Source organism: Dysidea avara, chromosome 3 (assembly GCF_963678975.1).
Source record: "Dysidea avara chromosome 3, odDysAvar1.4, whole genome shotgun sequence".
Taxonomy (NCBI): Eukaryota; Metazoa; Porifera; class Demospongiae; order Dictyoceratida; family Dysideidae; genus Dysidea; species Dysidea avara.
The window spans coordinates 35,412,884-35,435,440 of NC_089274.1; the positions used below are offsets into that span (position 1 = coordinate 35,412,884).

Here is a 22,557-nt window from a genome sequence, read left to right on the forward strand (position 1 = left end):
CAAGCACATCAGGTCATAAGATAGTAACATACAACGAGCATGCACGTGTTTAGAACATCCACAAGCTTACGAATATCAAATTAATACCATTATCAACACATTCAACATAATACACAGTGATATTCCAGTCCAGAAAATTATGAGATGTCGATCATCCTGGACTTAATCCCCCCCACAGTACGAGGAGATTATTACATCATCTTCAATACGTACCTAATAAAGATGGAAATAAGGTGATCCCTGCAATGTACAGAGAACATGCATCCTACTTTGTTTAAAAAGTTGCCTAAGGGTCACAATTGCAATGTGTCACCAGGCTAACAAAAATCAAAGGATGCATAGAACGACAGATTTTGTTAACAAATGCTTACCCCTTCATTGAAGTTTTGGAATGGTTCCAACATATCTCTGTTGATATGAAACATTTCTGGCTAACTCTGCACCCTGTAGCTATGGGAACACGCAACATGTTTTGTTCTAAATGATGCTCAACTTACTGCATCCACAAAGTACAGTCCTGGTTCAATTGTAAGACACATGTCCTCCTTAAGTATACTCGTTCAGTTCTAAGACTTGTCAGGTCCCGTACACTGGGACGTTCACGTAATGCTGACATTGGTAAGTGGATTCCTACAGACTTTATGAAGTTCAACTACAGAAAAGTAGCAAAACACATGTACAGGTGGTCTCTACATTAAAAGGATCAAGGTCCTTGAAAGTACTGCCGTATTCTTCTTTCAAACAAATCTTACTTGGCATAAACCGGTAAGCCCCACTAGGAATCAAATCTAGGGGAACTACTTGAATGTTTGGTACAATTAATTAATTCACAATTCAAAGTGACTGCTTTATTAGAGTAGATTGCACAGGTTGCACATAACTGTAGTTAATGTAAGGATATTATGGAGATATAGTGATCAGGATGCAGAGGGTTGATGTTATATTATAAAGCGAATTCCATGAAATTTTTGCGACCAGATTCCAGTCCACCTTTTGTGAAGTTAAACCAAAAATAGTGACACACCACTACTACTAGTAATAAGCATACACTGAATATTTTTTGGTATATATTGTCATTAAAAACTTGTTCCACCACTGCTCCCTAATATATAATAGTATACTCCATTCATGTACAAACAAATCGTACACTTACATTCAGAAAGTCCACTCCTGCAGCACCATGATGGGTTACACTGTCCTTCATTGTGATCACTGGGCGCCTACTGGAAGTAGTCAGTCCACTGAATTATCTTATGCACAGATCATCATGGCAAACCTTCTCATTGTTAGTCTGTTTCCTACTGCCGCTGCCGCTGCTGCCGCTACTGCTGCTGTTCTCTCTCCCTCTGGGCAACTCGGTTCGCCTTCTGTTGTGCCCTCCACTCAGCAACTGGCACTTGCCCTGGTAGGTTTGGGCAGTACCAGTTCCCATAATACTGGGTGTGCCCACTATGCACTAAAATAGAACAATCAGGACATATAGTGTCTAGTTTGTAATTACCACTCAAAGGCTGGTGGCATTACCTGCAATCATGTTGTTTATGCTTTTTGTGTTGGCGTGGTGGAGGAAGAGGTCCCTCCAGTCCAGCAGCAGCAGCTTCTTCCATCCTTCTCTTCAGTGCTCGCTTACGGTGCCAAATGGCGGTATGACACACAGTTCCTAAAACATGACATACACAAAATTGACGTACACAAGGTTTAACATACCTGTCTCCACTTTCTGTTCTTGGAATCCCTGCAAATTATACAATAATTGTTATGACTATACTACTAAGGATTACCAGCTCGCTGCTTGTGTGTCACTGTTAGTGGGGCTGCCAATTCCGGTGGTACTACTGTGCACTGGACCCGAGAACCCACATGAGTACCAGTGCCGGCAACAGCTCTGATCCTAGCCTGTCCAGATGTGTCATCCGGCTCGGAGAATTGATGGTGTGGTGCTGGAGGGGCAGGAGGGGAAGGTGGCTGGTTATTTGCTGGAAGATTCTCCTGTGCACAGAGTGGTGGAGCTACCATCTCTAGACCCTGCATTCTAGCCAGGATCTCCTTCCTCCTCTCCTTGTTCTTGTACCATTTTTGCTATCAATAAAAGAATCAAAACTTCAGCCTTATCGAATAGAGTGAGTAACCAAAGTGGTCTGATTAATAGCATACAATGCAAGGTTGGTCCCCTCCAGCAGGTCTAGGGAATTGTACAGCCGAGCCCGGATGGCAGTGTAATCCTGCAAAATTAGTTTCCATTTGGACAGGTAGGCTCTTTTCTGTCCGCCTACATGGAATGTGTCAGTACAGTATAACAATATTATATTCATGACCATACCGGCTCCGCTGGTCCTTGTTGACACATTATGCCTAGTGCACAGTAGTAAGCAGATTGCTTCCACAACACGGCTCTTTAATGGAGACAATGGCACAGAGACTCCAGCGAGAATGCATCTGTGGTAACACATACTAGAGTATCGTTTACTACCACTTAAGTACGTCAGTATACCTCCTCATTTGCTCTGTGGTCGTGTGACCTGTCCTCTTCTGACCACAGAAGTGACCCCTCAAATTCAATGGCTGAGACTTAAGGAGCACTTCTGTAGCCCTCTTATCATAAGGATTCAGGTCATCCCAGAGAGCCTTGATCTTCTGGACCTCTTCATTTGATACAGTTGTGCCTCTTGCACATCGAAACACTGGCAGCTCTACCCCACCCTTCTTGATGTGTCCTGTTACAGTATACAGGGCCACGCTTGGAGGATCCTGAATACACGGGATATGCTTCTTCTCCTCATTCCAGATGGGGACCATCTGTTTACTGAATGAAGTACACAAAATGAACTTTGGATAAATCAGGGATACATGTACCTGAAAACAGGAACACCGAGTGAATCAGTTGCAGGGGTAAACTGCAGCAGCAAAGCCTCTATGTTCTTGAAGGTCTCGTCTGCTCCACGAGTCCTTCTCCGGCAGTGTCTTGACAACTCATTAGTTGTGATGGCCTTCTGTATGGCACTCATGGAAGGAGTGCTCACGCCTTGTTGTTGCAGACACCCCCTAGGTAAACAACACCATCTTACATTACATTGGCCCATGTCAAGTCAGTCCCCAACATTGCTAAGGTGCACTTCATACCTCCATAAAAAGGCCTTGCCCAAACCCACCAAGCACACAATTCACCACTTTACCTGTGCCTCCACTTCAACTGACAATCTGTTGGATTTGGTAACCAATAGTTCAACTAGCAACTGAATTGACAGTATGATGGTCTTCTTGGTAACTTTACTGAGAGTGCCTGGAATAAGAACAGGTAACCAACAATAATCACCAAACAGTAAGTACAGTGTGAACCTGCTCAACAGGTTTGTGTGTTCATAGATATAGCAGAAACTTTAAGGGTGCTCGCTGATATTTGAAGCCGTTTAAGTGCCAGCCCAGAAACCACATGCGGCTATTACATCATAATTGGCATTACTACGCATACTTGTAGTATCCGTGTTAAGTGGACATGTTTTGCACCAGAGAACACGAGGAAGAATAGCTCGAAGAATAGCATGTTATTTCGCTTTAGAATCGTCACTGAAGTGTTAGCAAATGATTGTCTGATGGATCAACAGTTATGAATTAATTTAAAAGTAAGTGTTATTTAAGGCAACAAGTGTGAACGCACTTTTCGCTTGTAGGCAACATGCGTTCGTGCCTTGTTTTCTCGAGTGATAGGGTATGCTGGTAGTTAGTATTGTAATTGTAAGCTGCTTATGTAGGGGACAATGTTACCAGCTGGAATCACAAGGCGTTACAAGCTGATGATGATGGCGTGCCTAGCGTAACCTATCCAAGAGCGACTTGGAGACTCCAGGCGGAGCAAGAAGCTGTTCCTGTGTGTGAAGAAGAGAAAACAGAGCTTTTTGTGTTTAGAACAGCGTTTATGACATGTTATTTTGAAAAGTTGGTGATTGCGGTCAATAGGAATTTGTGTGGTTATTGTATCAATAATGTTGGGCGCACGCAATCTTTACACATGTTTACTAAAAATAAAACTAGTTTTTAAGTGATACCCGTGAAGGCTTCAAAGTTTGTAGGGAGATTCGCTGATAAATTCTCCAGAGGTCTATGTTTAGATTTTGTCCGTAGCGTTATGGCTTCATGAGTTACGGCACCGAGAACATGAGGTTTTGAATGGTGTAGCACACTTTTAGTACTAACTTAAGTTCTATGTACGCTGTGTACTAATACTAAACATAGAGTTGTGAGTTATAAGCTGAAGTTTGTTCAACGTGGTTTCCAGTGCGCTACTGCGAAAAATGGAGGACTAGTTTCGATTTAAGCGCTTCATAAAGAACTACGCATAGTTATAAAATGGTATAGGCTAGAAGAATTCTGTTTGGTTTGTGTTGAAGAGAAAGAGAAGCACTTCCAACGCAAGTAGCATATGGATTCATTTTATACATTATGTGAGTATTAGCAACAATACAAAAAATGCATGTTGTATGGCTTCAAATAGCCGCGAGCACCCTTAATAACTACAAAATATACTCAGATCATACAACACACCTTGGCAACTACTGGTAGCTATACTCTTGAAGTGCATGAACCATTTCTTGATGTCAGCAAACTCCATCAGTCCAGGGAAATTTGAGAAAAGCATTTTAAGGAAAATCATAAAACCTAATAGCTCCACCAATCGCTTGTCTCTGGCAGTGGCCGTCTCCTCTTCAAGCTGACTGGAGTGTGAAAGGATGTTGAGTTGATGGTATAGAACAGCTAGTAGAAACTGGATTACTTCAGTTGTTGACTTCAACACATCAAGTCTTTCCCTGTAATATGGAACAAGTGTTGAAAAGCAGCTCTGCAGCCCGACACTTCTTCAAGCTCTTGTAAAGGAGCTTGACCATAAGCACAAGCACTTGAAGCATGCCAATGCATTACAGTGTTAACTCCAAGTGTTGTAGTGCTTGCCTAGTGGGTGCATGTGGGGCTGCACAAACACCATTACTATCGATGACTTTCTATACCATATTTTTATAAGGAAGTACAGTAGAAGGTCATAAAACCTATCATCTACTGTTTTATAGTGCAACGAAATTATCTGATTGTTGTGGTATTCACGTACTGCTTTTATATGAACATTTCCTTTGTGAGATAAGTGGATTTAAACTTTGAACCCGGGTAGAAATGATACTTCAATTATGCAAACGTTCTGGAACCAGAACTCTTAAAAATCTGAAATAGTGTGTAAAAAGCATAAATATCTTAATAAAACAATTACTTGCTTTAATGTATATATAGAACCTTCAACTACTCTAATAGAACAATCATTTTGGAGTTCGGCTGGACGGAATTCTGGATAACTGCAATTACACTGTACGTGGAAATAATCGTTTGAGTCCTACAATGTACAGGCAGGTGTATATATTCATCAATCAGATGGCTACCACTTAGCATACAATAACACACTTGTCAAATTGCAGTACAAGTCTCATGTCAGGAACACTATACGACATTCACTGGGTATTGATGCTACAAGTTCTTAAGGCACACACATGCACACACAACACACTACACTATACCATAAATGCACACAAACTACACTTCGTGTAGGCACCAAAAAGACATAGTCACACTATAACAATTTATTTCACTGACCCAGTTCTCACAGCAATAAGTTGCAGCAGTTGAGAACAGCTGAGGACCACTCTCTCGTTGAGCACATATTTGTTCTTTTCGTCATCATTAGCTGCCACCAATTGAGCCTGCTGGCTAGACAGGAGGTTGCCTAGCAACCCTAAAATTCCAGAGTTGATGAACAGCTGAAGGTCAGTTGGCTCATGAAAAAACGATAACTGAGATAACCCCAATAGAAGGTACTTGTTGTTTATAGCTCCTGGAAAAAAAGAACGCAATTGTGCTTTACACCAGTTGAGGCAAAGTTATAGCATAGAGGCTTTGCACTTTTAGCTGCTTTTGAGGCTTATCTAATATTGCAGGGATGTTCCCACAATGGTTAGCAGTAGTTAGCTATGACTAGCACTCAGAAAAAATAGCCACTACCTCACCTGTCAAGCTTAAGGACCCACACATTTTATCCTACACTCTTGTCTCTTATAACCGCCACAATTCTAAAGCTAGGTACATCCCTGTTATTGCATCCTAGCATAATGTGGACAGTTTGTTTCACTGCATACACACATAACACAAACAACACACAGGTCACACAGGAAACAATTCCATACCAAACTTAGAGCCATCACTGTACAAATTGATGTTTTGTTTGTTCCTACTGCCTAATGCTATGATTCCAAAGTAACTCAACATATTAGGCTGAAATTTTGGCAGTCCATTCTTTGGTCCTTGTAGATAATAGGGAAACAATAAAAGCAAATTTGGAAAAGGTGCAAATAGGCTGGTTTTTGCTGAGATGATATTGTTTCTTTATTGTAGGAGTATAGTAAAAGTTGTTGTATGGTGAAATTTTAGTTGGTAACAGGTGGACATAAAATCACTGAAATACAGGTGCATGTACCAAAGCAGACTTGATATCTTTGTACTATTGATCAATTAATGAATCATTGTTACATGTGATATTTTGCAGTTTGGTACACACACACACTGATACTCCATTGATTTATGTCCACCTACAACCAACTAAAACTTCACCATTCAATAAATTTTGTTATAAACCTTCAATAAAGATATGATGAGCATCAAGATGAATACATACACTCTAATTGCTTGTAAAATTGCATGGCCATTAGACATAGAGATGTACTGTCATAGTGTGTGAAGCAAGCATGCATGGTGGGACGTATAACACAATGTGACTAAGGTATTGACTGGAAAAATGCAGAAGTATAAAACTATAACTACAACTACAAGAAAAAATACAACTTCACACAACTACAACTACAAGAAAAAAAATGATATAGTTTTCACATCCATAAAATCTGAGTTGTCTCATGCATATATGCACACACGCACCTACACAATACACACTCTTTATCATACTTCGAGGTTACAAACCTGAAAGCACTTGAAAAAGTCCGATCCAACTGTTCTTCAAATCCGGCATCACACATAGAGCCTATAATTGCTATTATGCAATACTACCTTTACTTACTAACCTGGCCTGATAGAACAGCGTCAGTCTTCAAAAGAGACTGAATTGTTTCCAAGATTGGTATATGCATCAGACAATCTTGTTCCGTAATGCATTGTCTCTGAGCACCACAACCTTTCCACACACGGCGATCGCCAAGGAAAACCGTTAAATGCTCCTGCAAGATAAACACGTTTATAATAAGGGACGATGATTAGTATAATTATTACAATTAGATTAAAGTGTTCCTTGCAATACCTGACTTGATGATACGGTGTTTCTAATCCTAAAAACAAATGTTCATGATGCTCAAAACATTCTTATAGGCCTTCAAAACTGGTGAAATCAGCTTGATGCAACAGTTTATAAACCTAAAATATAACACAAGTATGCACAGCTATATCATTCAAGATTAAAGTTATGGTACCTCCGATATGGTAGTTATGGTAGCTAGACACAGGAGGACGTACAAGAAAGGCTATGCCTGTATACGGTGCTTGCTATGACATAATGAGCCTAACCTATCTGTACATTAAATGAAACCAAACAATATTCACAGCCAAGCCTTTCCTCTGTACTTTCTACTTCCCTTAGTAAGTCGCCATTTATCACACACATTTCAACAAGCACTTATAATCCCTCAACACAACAACACAAACTTCCAGTTTAGAATACACAATAGTCTTTGGTCTCTTTACACCAGCACACCATGAGCTATCAGCAAAACCACATACCCTATCATTTCCCACTTCTTAAACACCGGTATATACATATTATATCAAACAGCAGTACTTCACTCATTGACCAATTCTTTTGAACAGTTCACATATTCCAACGAATTGCTGGGAATTAACCCTGTAATTTTGAGTTTTCCATGGGATACCCAAATACCTGATAACAACCTGTGACATTTTAAACTCTCTATAAAGGCCATCGTACAATTAACCTCTCTATAAAGGACACTATACACACACATACATACATACATACATCATTACAAAGGATACTGCACAGTTAACCTCTCTATAAAGGCCGTTGTACAATTAACCTCTCTATAAAGGACACTGTACATTTTAAACAAGGCCATCGTACAATTAACCTCTCTATAAAGGACACTATACACACATACATACATACATACACCATTACAAAGGATACTGCACATTTAACCTCTCTATAAAGGACGCTGCACATTTAACCTCTCTATAAAGACACTACACATTTAACCTCACTATAAAGGACACTGTACATTTTAAACTCTCTATAAAGGTCATCATACATTTAACCTCTCTATAAAGGACACTGTACACACACATACATACATACATACATACATACATCAGGAGCTCAGGTCATCCATGATGGATTGATGGAACTGATACCTTGGTTCATCACCGAGTTCACGAACAACAATGCTATCCTGTAAGGTACAATTAAGGAGGTGTAGTACTATGCAGCACCATGGATGTTACTGTACTGTATTTTCTAATTACAAGATTTTAATAAATGAATATGTGCCATTAAATTTTGTAAACATGCTTATAATGCATATATGATATGTGTGGCCCTGTACTGAATCATACAGGAGGTTCACACACAAATGTATTTGTGCAGATTAGACAATTTTCAATAGTGTGCTATCAACACCTTCCCAGATACTTGTGTTTGCATATCACCACTTTAAGGGTCTCTTTTAGTGAAACATTTGGAGCTGTATCATACCTCTTGCAGCACGGGGAAAAGAGTGCAGATTTAATTCTATTGTATGCTACCAAAACCCAGACTAGGGTCTGGTTACACAGAAATAACTAAATTTTGTAAAATCACTATATACACGTACAGCACATTCAACATTCACAACTGTAACTGGCGTGTTAACCACCACAGAGGGGTTTATTAAGAGTGGGGTTTATTTATTTATTATTAAGTGTGTATTTACATATGTAGGTGTGCATATACACAGGTACGAATGGTACACACAAATGACTGAGTGAACACTTCCATATGCTCACACAAACATACAAACACACACAACACATGCACAATAATAAAGCAATGTATGTAAGCTAAGTCTCCACGATGTAACATACACCAATAAAAAACTGCACACTCACAAGTTCTCCTTGTTCTCCATCTTCAACGTCATCTCTATCATCACCAGGTTCCAGAGGGGTAGCCGGCAGTTCCAGTAAGTCCTGATGCTCCCTTCCCTCCAGGCAAGCCAGCTGGGCCTGGGAGCCCTCAGTTCCCTGCCGTGAATTGTTTCATAAACAATTCTTATAGCATTTCTGACCAAATGATCATGGGCTTCCCTAATGGTGTGAAATTACAAATAATTTTGCTCTTAATGAAGAATCAGAAACAAAGGCAACATGGCACACACTATACAAACAATAAAAGATGACTCACTTGTGCTCCAGTAGCACCAGTTGGTTCAAGGTTGCCATCCTTACCCTGAGTATGACTAAAACAGGACTAATGACATAGTGAAATTACTGGAGACATACATTAGGGCCAGGGTCTATGCCACTCTCTCCAACTTCACCAAGTAAACCCTATAAATTAAAAAAATATATATATAACAAACATACATACAAGTACTACAAGTACATACATACAAGGAATTTTAAAGCTAAAGCTTCATGGAAACTATTTAAAAAAATAAATTCAGCAGAAAGAAATAAAAGCGAAACAAATTCAAACTATCTATGACATTGTCACACAACCAACACCTTCATCATTGTCCTGGTTACTCGCACGACGGTGCAGACGTGCAACGATCACGTGCATGCAGTGAAACACGTGCTATCGACAGTGCACTATTTGGAGATGATTGAGCGAAATTAAGGCCCTGAAGTGTTGTTACGGACATTAAATTTGTATTTGCGAAAATTCTCAGCCAAAAAGGAAAATTCGAATTCGAACTCTATCAGGTATGGCTATAAGACATTACAATACAGGGCCCGAGGAGGAAAAATTGGGTTGGTCAGGCCATTGTATATGTTGAAATTGCTACTAAAGTACTATATACATGGTGTTGCCAATGAGTTGCTGCACACTGATAGTGTGCGAAACACACAGTCCACGAGGTGTAAAGCATGAGCATTCTAGGGGGGTCTGGAGGCATGCCCCCACTAGTCTCGCGTGGCACAGACCGCTATTTTCGCGCAGGGGCTTATCGATTGAAGCTTATAATCTTCAATCGATAAGCCCCTACACAAAAATAGCGGTCTGTGCCACACGAGACTATGCCCCCACAGGAAATTTTTGAAAATTAGACACTCAGATTAGTCTTGCGCAGCCAGACCACTATTTCTCCCCACGGCGCTTATCGATTAGAGATTATAAGCGCCTGCTCGAAATAATCTCTAATCGATAAGCGCCATGGGGAGAAATAGTGGTCTGGCTGCACGAGACTACACTCAGATATGCAATTTTAGTGATATTTCACTGCTACCTAGCTATATAAATATGCTCAAGCCTATCTGCTCTTCAGACTTTCTATATTATGTATAATAGGTAGGTAATTGTAGACCTGACGTACAGGTGACGCAGTATGAAATTTGCTGTATATGACTCAGCTAGTGTACAGTCAGTAGCAATTATACAAGTTCAATGGGGTCTGGGGGTGAAACCCACAGGAGCTGCAGAATTTTTGAATTTACAGGCTTGAAAATGCCTTGAAATTGATGCTAAATTTTAAAGTAAAACTAGCTAGCAACTTACAACTTTCCCCCATCAGCATGGCAAAACAATGTTGATTAATTTATATTTGTAGTATTTACGACTAGGCAGCTACCTGTACACAGTGAATTCACACAGCTACAATAAAAAGGACAGCTACAAAAATGCAGTATACTAGACCGTCTACTATACTGGCTTGTATGCAATGAAGTAAACGGATCATCATGTAAATATACTGGTGGATAATCACGAGATAAATCACTATTCGAAAATGGTGCGATGTGGGGTGAGATTGATAGTTTGCTCATGCAGTATCTCGACAGGACGAGTGGGTAGTTGAAGAGGAGTGATTTCTACTCAAAATCTCATCCAGATGACCGCCATGTAATGTATGGGTGTACAGCTTCAAGGGGGTGTCACCCCAATAGACACTGTACTACGATCTGCGACCGTGGTCAAAGCTAAAGGTCAATGAACAAGGCTGATTTTTCACTAAGAACAATGGTCAAGCTGTTTTCCCAGTACGGTCAAAGCTTCGCTAGTTAGTAGTGCACGAAAATATAGTGAAAATAAACAGAACCAGGTCTATGGTCAATACAAATTTTCGACTAAAGTCAACGGTCAAAATCAAAAATTGTGACTGGGCCTGCAAAAATAGGGCATGTGGGCACATGATTTTTGCCTACTTTTCCACACTTCCATCACTCATAACTTTTTATAAAACTATGCTATGGCAATACAATTTTCCGCTCTTTATCAGCATTGAATTTTACAGAATGTAAATATTCTGTTCCAGTACTGAGATATGACCTGTAGTGTGAAGGGATGTAGTTTGTGCCCACTTGCCCGGTTTTCGCAGGCCTGGTCCAAATTGATCTTCACCAAATTTGACCGCGGTCGCAGATCGTAGTACAGTGTCTATTGGAGTGACACCCCCTTGCAGCTTCCTGCTGCGGAATGAGGTGCCTTGTTTGTCACTGCCAGCTCTCCGCCCAGTGAAAGAAACCAAGAGTGACAAGCCAAGAAATGTTAACGATTATTATGAAGATTGAATTGTGATGTAGCTAAGTGTGCTGGTTTAGAATCAAAGGCACTTGCCATACACATGATAAATGCTAACTGTCAGCACACGATATGTAGAACCCACAATCATTTCTGTACAAAACGATGCGAGTGCTGTGCTGTACTGTAAGGTAATTGGAAGCATGTACGTGTAGCTTTGTGCTTTAGTTATGCTGAGAAACTATAGGTAACTACTCGTGCCATGCATTTTCAATAACATTTGTAAAATGTACGTGTAGATATGATCGTCCAGAGATAATATAGTTCGAACTGGTCAGCTAGTTGCTCCAACTCCAGATTATTGGTCCGGCTCAGGCCTGACCAACCAGACCGTCTCCTCAGGCCTTGTAATAAGTGCATAAAAGATTTTCGGTTGATTTTCAAAACAACACTAGATTCCTATTCTTTCAGCTACAGTAATTTATAACCATATCTGCTGGTTAGAGCTCCATATCTTCCGTCTTAGCTGAGATATCTCCGTTCAAAAATTTTCTTCTCATAGTCGCCCATACAAATTTTATGAACATCCCCACACTACAGCGGCCATTTTATGTTTGTGACGTAAATTCGGATAAGGCTGATTATCGCTGGTGTAAAAGTCGACGATATGATATGATTCAGCTGAGGTGAAATCAAGTAGCTACATGTAGAATCGCCAACAGTGATAATTACCTTAATTCACCAAAATTTTCCTCAACTAAAGTTTCCCTCCATAGCTATGCTATAATATAATTATGGCAAAAATATCACTGTTGGCGAATTTTTTCCAAGTGCATATGCATCATAAAAGAAGTATTTTTTTATTCATTGTCATGATTGAGTTAAAAAAAATCAAATCATTAAAAATCAAATTTTTAAATTTGTCCCCAGCTGCTGCTAGATAGCTACCGTGTATGTTCCTCCTGGAATATCATCATCTGTAAACAAACAAAAGTTATGACCCACATAAAAAATAAATAAACTTTAGAAAGAAACAAAAAATACAAATTACCCACTAAGTCTCGCGTGGCCAGACCACTATTTCAGTGCAGGAGCTTATCAATTAGAGATTATATAATCGTCCTCGCAGAAAATGGTCTGGTCCAGTTTGTATAGACAAGTCGTTCACAGAATCAACAACGTGGTGTTGGGTGTTTATTGGGGCCACGTCATCCCAATGGTCACTACATCATTGGCCTACCCGTTTGTATGCCATATATGGATAATTGTGAATGTCAGATGACGTACAGTACCTATGATCAGCACTCCAAGTGTTGACAAAGGTGCTGAGGCCGACTTGCCTATACGAACTGGACCAGACTCTTTTCTGCGCGGGCGCTTATAATCTCTAATCTATAAGCCCCTGCACTGAAATAGCAGTCTGGCTACGTGAGACTATTACCCACTATTGCTCTGCAATATATTGGTAATACCGTTAGTGTGATAAGGTATCATAACCAATGATCATACCGTGACAGCATTTTGATACATGATAAATTAAAACACTGTTATATTTATGAATACCATTTTAGGATTGCTTTTAACCCAGCACGTGGTGTTTAGTTATCCAATTTGTTCATGTTTTAGCAGACACGCCTTAAACAAAAACTTGACATTTTCACATTACAACATAATTATGCTAACTTGTACTGAACCTTTATTTTTTGGGGGGGGGTTTGGGATGATACTGCGTGATATTAGGCCCAAGAAATTATGCAATATTAACAATATAAAGCTTACTATATACCGATATACAGTGATACTTTCCTGAAATTAATACCGTGTATTCAACTTTCAATACTGCTGAGCTCTAAGTATATGTTAAATCATAGCCGCGGGTGATATATGAAAAATAAAGTACGAAGCACGCGGCCTAGAACTTTATTTTTTCATATAGCACAAGCAAGGCTATGCTTTAAATGATTTATGGAACTTTCTACTCGTGTAGCTTCACCAAAACTAGAACTCGTAATTAACATACATTGCACAAACTATTAGCAGCCTGAACACACACAAACCAGTTTAACAAAGTAACTCACGTGTAGTTCACCATAGTTTGGCATGGTAGACGTTCATTGCGTCTTTTGACAGGTTTTGCTCACAACCCACAATCAATTCTATTGTGAGTCACATGGTGTGAAGTATTTCTGTGATATGTCCGTGACTTGTCCGTTCACATTAACAAGCATAACAGCAACGTTACCTTCTCCCACCCATCATCAAAGCATGTAGGTATGTCTATAAAAGCAATCCAGTGGTAGAAATCGTATTGGCTGGGGTGATTGATCACTCAATGCGGTCAACCTTCACCGGCTTGGGTGATTAATCGTACTGGCGCGAGCCCCGTAGGCTACTAGCCTACACTAAGGCACGCGGGCAACTGTGCTTTATTGCCCACAAAGAGTACTTTATTGAATGAATAAAGCATTATTTGCAGTGCAATAAAGTACTCTTTATGGTCGATGAAGCTGTTGGCCGGCTGAGAGTGTACTTTAAGAAAGTTAAAGTGCACTTTTCCCTTTGACCTCGCCCACGCAAAGTTCTATAATGTACACATATATGACATATATACACAACAACACATACCTGAGCATTGGATAGGTATAGCCTGGATGGCCTGGAGTGGTGTGGCTATCTAAAACATAAAGATAACATACTGTCAATTTACCACAAAGGTCATTGTACAGTATTCATAACCCAACTCCTTTTGTAACATTATTCACACCTTAAAACTATTAGCTTACCACAACTCTGATAATTATCAGTGAATAGTACCAGCCACCAACTCAATTATTGTTATAGAGACTGTGCCCTGAGTAGCCACAGTGTCTCCTTTCTCACTAAAGAACTTATATGATACTTTTTCTACTACACATGGGACACACTTACTCTAGCTGATGTGGTTGAACTGGAGACTTGGGTTCGCCTGAGGAGTCGCTGTCTGTTAACACATACTGCTGTGATTGCATCAGAGGCTTGCATCCACCTGAGGAGTCACTGTCTGATAAATCATCACCATTCCTAGATAGTGATGAAGTAAATCATAATCAGCTATGTTGAAAAAATATACTAACTTTGTTTTCAACCCAGGTGGTACCATTGGAAGCTTATCATCTGGTAACTCCGACACAGAATCACTATCAGAGCTGGGAATAATCGGTGGAGAATCTAAGCAATATTCGGCATTGGATCGGTTTTCAATACTGTGATCATCAGAATCATCAGAATCAGATATTACAATCACTTTCTCCTGCGCACGCCTATTAACATTAGCAATAGTAAATAAAATGTTAGTATTCGCTGTCACCTGCCACTGGCTCGTAATATTAAAATTAACCAAGCCTAAGGGTGCAAAATATTTAAACTAGCTATAATGCACTTACCTTGCTTTAAAAGGAGAAAGTACAAAGGATAGCATAGCAGATCTAATTAAAGCGCACAGTATTTGCAACAACACGAGGCGAACCACGAGGTGAATGATTCTATTTAATGCACTACTCTATTTAGAGCACACTACGTTTTAGTACTTATTTAATGCACACCGAACTGGAATCGATTATTGTTTCTGTGGGATACAGAGTGATACTGAACATAGCTGACATAGGAAAATCGTTAGCTAGTTCTATTGTCATCAACGATCGCCAGTCCACCGCTAATGAATTCAGTGCTGGATTTCTTGGCCGGCTGCCTCAGCGATGATTCCTCAGCTGAACTGTTGCAAGGTACATTTAGAATTTATTGCATGGTTAAAAGCCTTGTAGTAAGTAGTAGTAGTAGGGTTGTTCCGCTATTCCGTATTCCGCGGAATACAGCCTCCCCTGTTCTTAGGCTGTACACAAAACAAATGATTTTCTGACCACAAAGTTGTTTGATATTTTGTTCATATTTGTAAGCCTGAGGAGAGTCATCAAGGATGGTATTATTAGGCACTTTCTGGTGTCCCAACCGTTCTGGGAACAATTCTTCAATAAAAATTTTGTGCAGCTTAATCCGACCATTTAAAAATAAACTGGTTTTCTGCAGGTAAGGTTTAGTAGGGCGAGCTATAGCAGTCTTTAAATCCTTATTAATGCACATTTTATGGGCCTCATCAAGGGCTACAGCTCGCCAATGCTGCTCAGTTAGCTTGACAGTAAATGCTCCTCTTTCCAAGCAGTTTAAAATCATTGGTGGGTAGTGTTGAATCTCACCCAGATGGTGTGGTAATATTCGGGCATAGTATTCCCTGTCAAATGCTGCAGACATGGGAGCCATTAGCTTCAAACTGGCTATGCGTAACTCCCAATCACTACTCCTTATGGCTAAATACAGAACAAAGTAACAAAAACAATCAGTGAAAACAAACTGGGCCCAAAACTTCCATGTTTTGTCATGTTCATTTATCCGTTTGACAAACTTCTTAAAGTCTTCTTCACTATGGCAGTCCTTCACCAGTTCAGAAATTCTCTGCATTACGTTCTTAGGTGAATTCTTTGTCTGTATGCCAGTAAGGAGTATGCCAGTGATATCCTTAGTGATTGTAGCCTCACTGGTTACAACATACGCATGCCACATTTCCCTGTACAAGGCCTCCCATGTTTGCAGCAAGAAATAGTGTGTACGCTTAAAGTTGGAACAGTGCTCCAATGATGTTAGTGTGGTACCATGATAGCCAGAATTATTGGCCAGCTCTCTTAGACCGACAGAGTAATATTCTTTTATTAAAATAGGCTGGTAGTTTTTCAAAATGTGCCAGTCGCCTGGAAAAATTAGAAGCTTTCTCAACAGTGTGCTATACTGTTTCTTGACTTTCATAAGTGTCGGTATGTCTTCCCGTCTCCCACTAAAACTACCCATCCATCCTGGATTCCATCAAATTTTGCCAATAGGTCTTCTGCTACCATTGACATTGTCTCTGCACAGTCAGGGTTCTCATCCAACAGTTCCATATAATGCACAGCTGATGTGCGCTGTAAATCACAGTGTCTGTTGTCATCTAGAAATACTCTAACATCACTGATAACAGCATTTGTTGGTACGATATCTGTGTGATGGTGGAAGTGCAAACCATACTTCTGGATGATGTATGAAAATAGCTTATTCTCCAAGGCATTCCTCTTATTTGCTTCATGAATATTTTCTAGAAAACTCTCGAAGGTAAGTGTTAGTTGAGGTGATGGTAGTGTATCAAAGTTGGTTTGTACAGTAGGTACTAAGCTATTAACTGTCACAGTCCTTTGCCGCTTTGGCCCATTCTTTCCTTGCTTGTGAGGAGAGTTCTCTGGTGACATTTGTCGTTGCTGCTGTCAAGTCAATTTATTGACTGTAAAAGCTGGATTACACTCTTGAATGCTAGAGGGAGGTGATTGTGGTGGGAGCGTGGTCATCTCCATGTCTGTACCTGCTGCGGCAGTGGCCATCTCTGATTCATATTGAAACTCAGGTGTTAATGGTACTCCTGGTTGTACTAGCTGCAGAGTTGTCCCATGGTAACTCCGTTGTTGGTCATGTGCACACACTTGTGCATCATATAGGGATGCAGGTGAACAATAAGGTGATCTAGTAGCCATCGAGATGAAAATTGAATTTTCCTGTCACCCTCCTCTAGGTAGACTGACTTCACCTCTTCACTACACTGGACTCCATAGGCTTCAAGAAATACTTGGCATACCCATGGCAGGAGTACGGCCTTTTGTGACAGTAAAGACTGGGCAACGAATATTACTGAAGTAAGAATTGCATTTGTTAGTTCATCATCATTATGCCTTCTAATGGTGACCTCCCATGTTTCAATGTCATTTTCTAGCTTCTCATCTGAACCATTTAGTTGGCACTCTGTGGACTTGATTATGCTGCTATGTGTGTTGTAACAGCTTGTGCATATTCTGTCACTTGGTCCTATGACTATCTCAATGCCAGTTGCTTCTGTGAGGTACTGTGATATCAGTGTAGGATTGGGACTGTGGCGAATGAATTTTTGTCCAAGTTTTGATGTAGCTCCACAAGACGAACATCTACTCGGGGAGTTAAAGTGATTGTATACCTTGCTATAGCAAGGCGGACACAACAGAAATGGGACGTCATCAGATACCTGCACTCCAAGGTGTGTCTCCAAGGCAGTAATTGTAGCAAAAGCAGGCTTCATAAGTTTTTCATAAAATCTGTTACAACACTGTGGGTGTATACAGCCTTTAGGAGAATTGTCATTTTTCCATTTTGGTGTAAATGTGGTGTCATTATGGTGTCACTTGGCTTCTACTAAATGTTTCTTACAAGCATAGCCGTCATCCAGTGGCCATTCGCCAAGGTGTGTGTGCACAAAATACTTTTCAGCACTCCCCCAGTTTCTGTACATAGTCATTTGTTTAACATTACCTCTTTCACCACATAGGATGCAACACTTCCCACTGTCAGCTGGCTGAGAGCAAGTGGCAGATCTGTCCTGACTCAGGGAGTCCACTCCTCCTAATGACTAATGTTAAATATTGTGTATATATTACTACTATTGTATAATATGTACAGTGCTTACTACAGCTGGAGTGCACTATTTTTTTTTTATTTGAAGTTATAGCGAGAGCGCCTTCAGGAGTGTGGGAAAAGGAGAATCCCACTTCAAGTTAATGTTTACACGGTAAGTTAAACAGCCTTATTAATGTATTTGGCATATTTTCTTTGCAGTTGAGTGTACAAGTTGACAGGCACGAAGCGAAAGAATTATCATTTTTATTTGAAGTTATAGCGAGAGCGCCTTCAGGAGTGTGGGGGAAAAGGAGAATCCCACTTCAAGTTAATGTTTACACGGTAAGTTAAACAGCCTTATTAACGTATTTGGCATATTTTCTTTGCAGTTGAGTGTACAAGTTGACAGGCACGAAGCGAAAGAATTTTCGATGGTGTGGAGTGGACCCTGCCCCTACCTACCTATAGACAGTACGTATACACCTGGAGCCACCACTATACTGTACCTCTCCGTTGTCGAACATAAATACATTTATGATACTGTAATGGTACATACTGTGTGCATGTCATCAGTTTAATTGCTAATATATGTAAATGATAAGTATATAAGTTGACAAGCAACTGTGAAATTTAAATCATATTTAAAAAGAGATCATCTTGAGATGTTGTTCTTTTTGGTATTATTGTTCAACTGCCACGGAGCATTTATTGTTGGTGTTGTATACTTCCTTCCGCTCTGTTGTGAAGTAGCTATGCAACAGCGGTACCGAATCATGCACATATCACTGCTTGAATGTGAGAGTCACAGTTGAATATTGAGCACTTCATAGCACCAAAATGACCTGCTAAAATAACAAGTACCATGCTGAATTAGCACAAAGGTTGATGCTACAGTTACATAGAAAGTGTAAACTAACCACTGTTTAGTGATTTTAGCACTTGTATAGTAACAATTACATTTCAAGGAGGTTGTTAAATCAACATAATGTGTGCTAATATAACTACCCAGTTTTAACAGTGTATATCACAATTTATGTGTAAGCCATTTGTTCACTCTAGATACAGATCAATATCTCACATAATAGATACATGTGCTTAAGCTCACAAAATTGTACTTGCACATGCCATGCAGGCTTATTGCCATACAGTAATGTAAACCCCGGAAAATTGGAAGTAACCTATGACAGTCCCAGTAGCCTCTGTACGGAAAAGCAACACATCTTGATTACCAGGATACTGTTTTTATCCTAAGGTTCTATTCATTAAAGTGGTCGCTAATATTTGAAATGGATTACCACATGTTAGCATTTGACCGTAAAACAAAGTTGAGACAGTAAAATGATCCTTTCCAACATGTCATAGAGATGAAATTTAACACTTCTGGCCCTCTTCGACATGTTGGAATTAACTTTCAAACCAGCAGACAGCAAAAGTTGGCAAACGGATACAAGGGTTTGGTCTATATTCACACCTTTGAAGAAATTTCTCCTTATTTTTAATGTACTGTACATGTAATAATGACAGTTCAAAGACAACGAAATATTTTCAAGCAAAGTAAAGCCAAAACAGTTATATTAGTAGAACGGAAGGGGTCAGAAAACTTCTCATGGTCACTGTTTTGAAAGAAAAAAACTTTCATTCAGTTGATAATATACCATAATTATTTCAAATGCTTTTAGATGTTTATTGCCAAGATTCGGAATTTGAGATTGGGGTTTTCCTACACTAATAGTGTGTTTTTGAAGTCAGCATCAAAGCCAAATAATCTCTAGTAAAAAGCCAGTTTGATTGTACATAATGGGAGTCAGAAAACAAGCTGATCAGACTTATATACGGTCTCCATATTCTGAAAGTGATGCGTGTATAAACACTAGCCACTCTTCTCTGCTTCCATCTTTTAAACAACCAACAGCATCAACAATTGGATAACATGCTTGCATTTCATAAAATTTAAGTGTATCTTAGCCTACACTTGAATAACCAATTGAGTTACCATTGAAAAAAATGCATTAAGGAATTAAAAAAAGGACAACAGCATGCACTTGAGACCAATTCCTCCTGGTTGCATTAAAGTTGCTGTAGGGTACATCAAACCTGGAATCAGGCCACCCCTACAATCAACATTCTGATGATGAAAAGTACCGTGGCAAGCTGGTCAATTTACTGTATAGCCACTGAGCATAAACTGAATGCTTTGTATTATGGCATATACCTATGTGATACTACGCTACACAACACACTTAACAAAGCCTACGACAGCCAATAGCCACTGTACTACGACCTCTGACTGAGGTCAAAGCAACAGGTCAAAGGACAAGGCCGATTTTACAAAAACAAAGGTAAAGGTCAACCTGTTTACTCAGCACAGTAAAAGCTTGGTGAGTAGTAGCGAACAAAAATGTAGTATAAATTTATGGAATAAAGTCAAAAGTTAAGGCAAATTTGCGTCAATGGTCAAAATCGAAATCAGTCTTGACCGGCTTTGGCTGCAGTCGCAGATCGTAGTACAGAGGCTATTGAAGTGACACTCCCTCGAGCGAACCAGCATTGGAATGCCTATGCACCATACGCAAGTCTAGTCTGGTACATCGCAGACCCTATCAGCAGGGCGCTTATCGATTGGAGATTATAAGCGATGTACCAGACTAAGGCAAGTCCTCTTGGGGCAGGACTAGTAACACACAGGAGATTGTACTGTTGAAGGTGTAGGCAGCTGAAGTCCCACCTGGTTACCCATCACAACATTCCTTTTGACAGAACTGTATTAAAGGGCTATAGTGAAATCCTTAGAAAATTTTTTCTTTATTCCACTGGCTCAATATTAGCAAGTATGCCCGACCCCAAGTGCATGGCTTACTACTACCGTGAACACATAGGATGCGTACATGAACAAGAAACTTACCAAAAATGCCTAAATCCATCTACCGTTTGCTTCTGACCTCGTATCATGTTTAACGCGCACTTCTGAAGCGCACTTGGTGACGGACACACAGCCAAACTACGGCTACCTTAACCATCGCCGTTTTTTGTACGAATCTTAAACCTTTGTGGATAAGTGACAAATGGTTTATTCTTGTAGACTACATCAATTGAACAAGCTCGAACAAGCGTACACATTCCTTATAAGCGCCCGTTAACTATAAAAATATTTCTTCCAAGTACTACACATTCAAGGCTAGATTTCTCATTCACGCCAACTTAAAAGTATATGAAAATCGCTGCATGGCTCTACCACACATAGTTCTATTTCATAAAGAGAGCTCAGATTCATAGCTGATTTGGATCCAGCTATTTGCATGTTTGAAATTTTGCTTTCGTCAACTATGTTATGCTACTTAACTACATAACGGAATAATCAACAACTATAAGTTTTTATAGGATAAATTTCCTTCATTGTCTGAACAGTTCTGACAAAAAATTGAGGCTTTTCAACAATGGCACCATGATATACCAGAACACGCAAGTATTAATAGTGTGTCAGCAATTAGGACACGCTTATTTTTTGGTCCTTTTCACTTCAAACAATTTTAAGCTTTGTTGGCCACATATGATCTCAGTTTGGAAATAATAGCATTAGTCATCTTGGAGGATTTAGCAAAATCGTACTTTTTAAGTAGGTATTTTTAAAATTTATATCTCTGGTCAGTAATCATGCTTCAACACAAAAAGTGACGTGTGTCATGAAGAAACACCATTGTATAAACTGACCAAATTTCATGCGATTTGATGCACTGCTTCTGCCACAAACAATGCACCTTTTTGTGCTTGATAATAAACCTTTTGTGTTTAATAATAAGCCACACCCCCAATAAATTTTATGACTGTGGGCATCATTACCATGACATAAGCAAACATAATTTTAATAATTTAAAATAAATAGCTTAACATGTAAGCATGTATGCAATGAAACGACTGAGCACAGAAAACAGCTTAGAACTTGACCAAGGCTACGCCCCCAGGCAATTATTCGGTGGTAAATGATAAATGGACATCATATTGGTGTAATGGTATAGGTAGCCTACTTACAAACAGTTTCAGGTATGTAGAACAATGCCAAAAGTTACCTGTACCAATCATGTGAACATCACCATAAAATCAAGCAGAGAGATATAGGCCTATAACTCTATGGACTAGTATGCATACATTATTTCTCAACTTTTATGCGCACATATAGATCAGCAAGTACGTTATGGCATTGTTCTACATACCTGAAACTGTTTGTAAGTAGGCTACCTATACCATTACACCAATATGATGTCCATTTATCACCGAATAATTGCCTGGGGGTGTAGCCTTGGTCAAGTTCTAAGCTG

The 22,557-nt window shown here is 39.7% G+C and overlaps 1 protein-coding gene and 2 long non-coding RNA genes across 25 annotated transcripts; 2 read left to right on the forward strand and 1 right to left on the reverse strand.

Moving 5' to 3' along the window:
- Positions 1-66: 66 nt before the first annotated feature.
- Positions 67-21,347, reverse strand: LOC136250847 (probable E3 ubiquitin-protein ligase HERC1). 18 transcript variants are annotated; one of them, XM_066043181.1, is made up of 27 exons: positions 15,190-15,677; positions 14,881-15,066; positions 14,696-14,827; positions 14,551-14,646; positions 14,393-14,441; positions 9,589-9,636; positions 9,491-9,545; positions 9,196-9,393; positions 8,420-8,501; positions 7,340-7,452; positions 7,107-7,259; positions 7,006-7,066; positions 5,632-5,869; positions 4,540-4,802; positions 3,174-3,280; positions 2,854-3,042; positions 2,492-2,803; positions 2,321-2,436; positions 1,782-2,269; positions 1,708-1,735; positions 1,525-1,660; positions 1,277-1,456; positions 1,154-1,220; positions 498-652; positions 372-450; positions 270-317; positions 67-213 (listed from the first exon to the last, which is right to left on the reverse strand). In XM_066043181.1, exons 11-16 carry the CDS (start codon positions 7,170-7,172, stop codon positions 2,974-2,976), a joined length of 804 nt encoding a protein of 267 aa, XP_065899253.1. In that variant the 5' UTR covers positions 7,173-7,259; positions 7,340-7,452; positions 8,420-8,501; positions 9,196-9,393; positions 9,491-9,545; positions 9,589-9,636; positions 14,393-14,441; positions 14,551-14,646; positions 14,696-14,827; positions 14,881-15,066; positions 15,190-15,677; the 3' UTR covers positions 67-213; positions 270-317; positions 372-450; positions 498-652; positions 1,154-1,220; positions 1,277-1,456; positions 1,525-1,660; positions 1,708-1,735; positions 1,782-2,269; positions 2,321-2,436; positions 2,492-2,803; positions 2,854-2,973. The 18 variants fall into 18 exon arrangements, with proteins under 18 accessions (XP_065899253.1, XP_065899252.1, XP_065899251.1 ...); XM_066043180.1 differs by having other exon boundaries at positions 498-1,102; XM_066043179.1 differs by having other exon boundaries at positions 1,154-1,223.
- LOC136250859 (uncharacterized) lies at positions 3,261-4,040 on the forward strand. Its single transcript, XR_010698768.1, has 2 exons — positions 3,261-3,620; positions 3,750-4,040. It is a non-coding gene; the product is annotated as an uncharacterized lncRNA (long non-coding RNA).
- Positions 15,293-18,911, forward strand: LOC136250856 (uncharacterized). 6 transcript variants are annotated; one of them, XR_010698757.1, is made up of 9 exons: positions 15,293-15,528; positions 16,786-16,942; positions 16,992-17,339; positions 17,394-17,514; positions 17,592-17,717; positions 17,772-17,888; positions 18,177-18,416; positions 18,464-18,586; positions 18,634-18,911. It is a non-coding gene; the product is annotated as an uncharacterized lncRNA (long non-coding RNA). The 6 variants fall into 6 exon arrangements; XR_010698752.1 differs by having other exon boundaries at positions 15,294-15,528; positions 17,592-17,888; XR_010698753.1 differs by having other exon boundaries at positions 15,294-15,528; positions 17,398-17,514; positions 17,592-17,888.
- Positions 21,348-22,557: the final 1,210 nt, after the last annotated feature.

Bases quoted from the DNA above. Each gene is read 5' to 3' on its own strand.
- LOC136250847 (XM_066043184.1), bottom strand. From the start codon at position 7,172: ATGCATATACCAATCTTGGAAACAATTCAGTCTCTTTTGAAGACTGAC. The intron at 7,067-7,106 runs GTTAGTAAGTAA...TAGCAATTATAG, and splicing joins ACGCTGTTCTATCAGGCCAG to GCTCTATGTGTGATGCCGGA. The intron at 3,281-4,539 runs GTGTGTTGTATG...TTCTTATTCCAG, and splicing joins AGCTACCAGTAGTTGCCAAG to GCACTCTCAGTAAAGTTACC.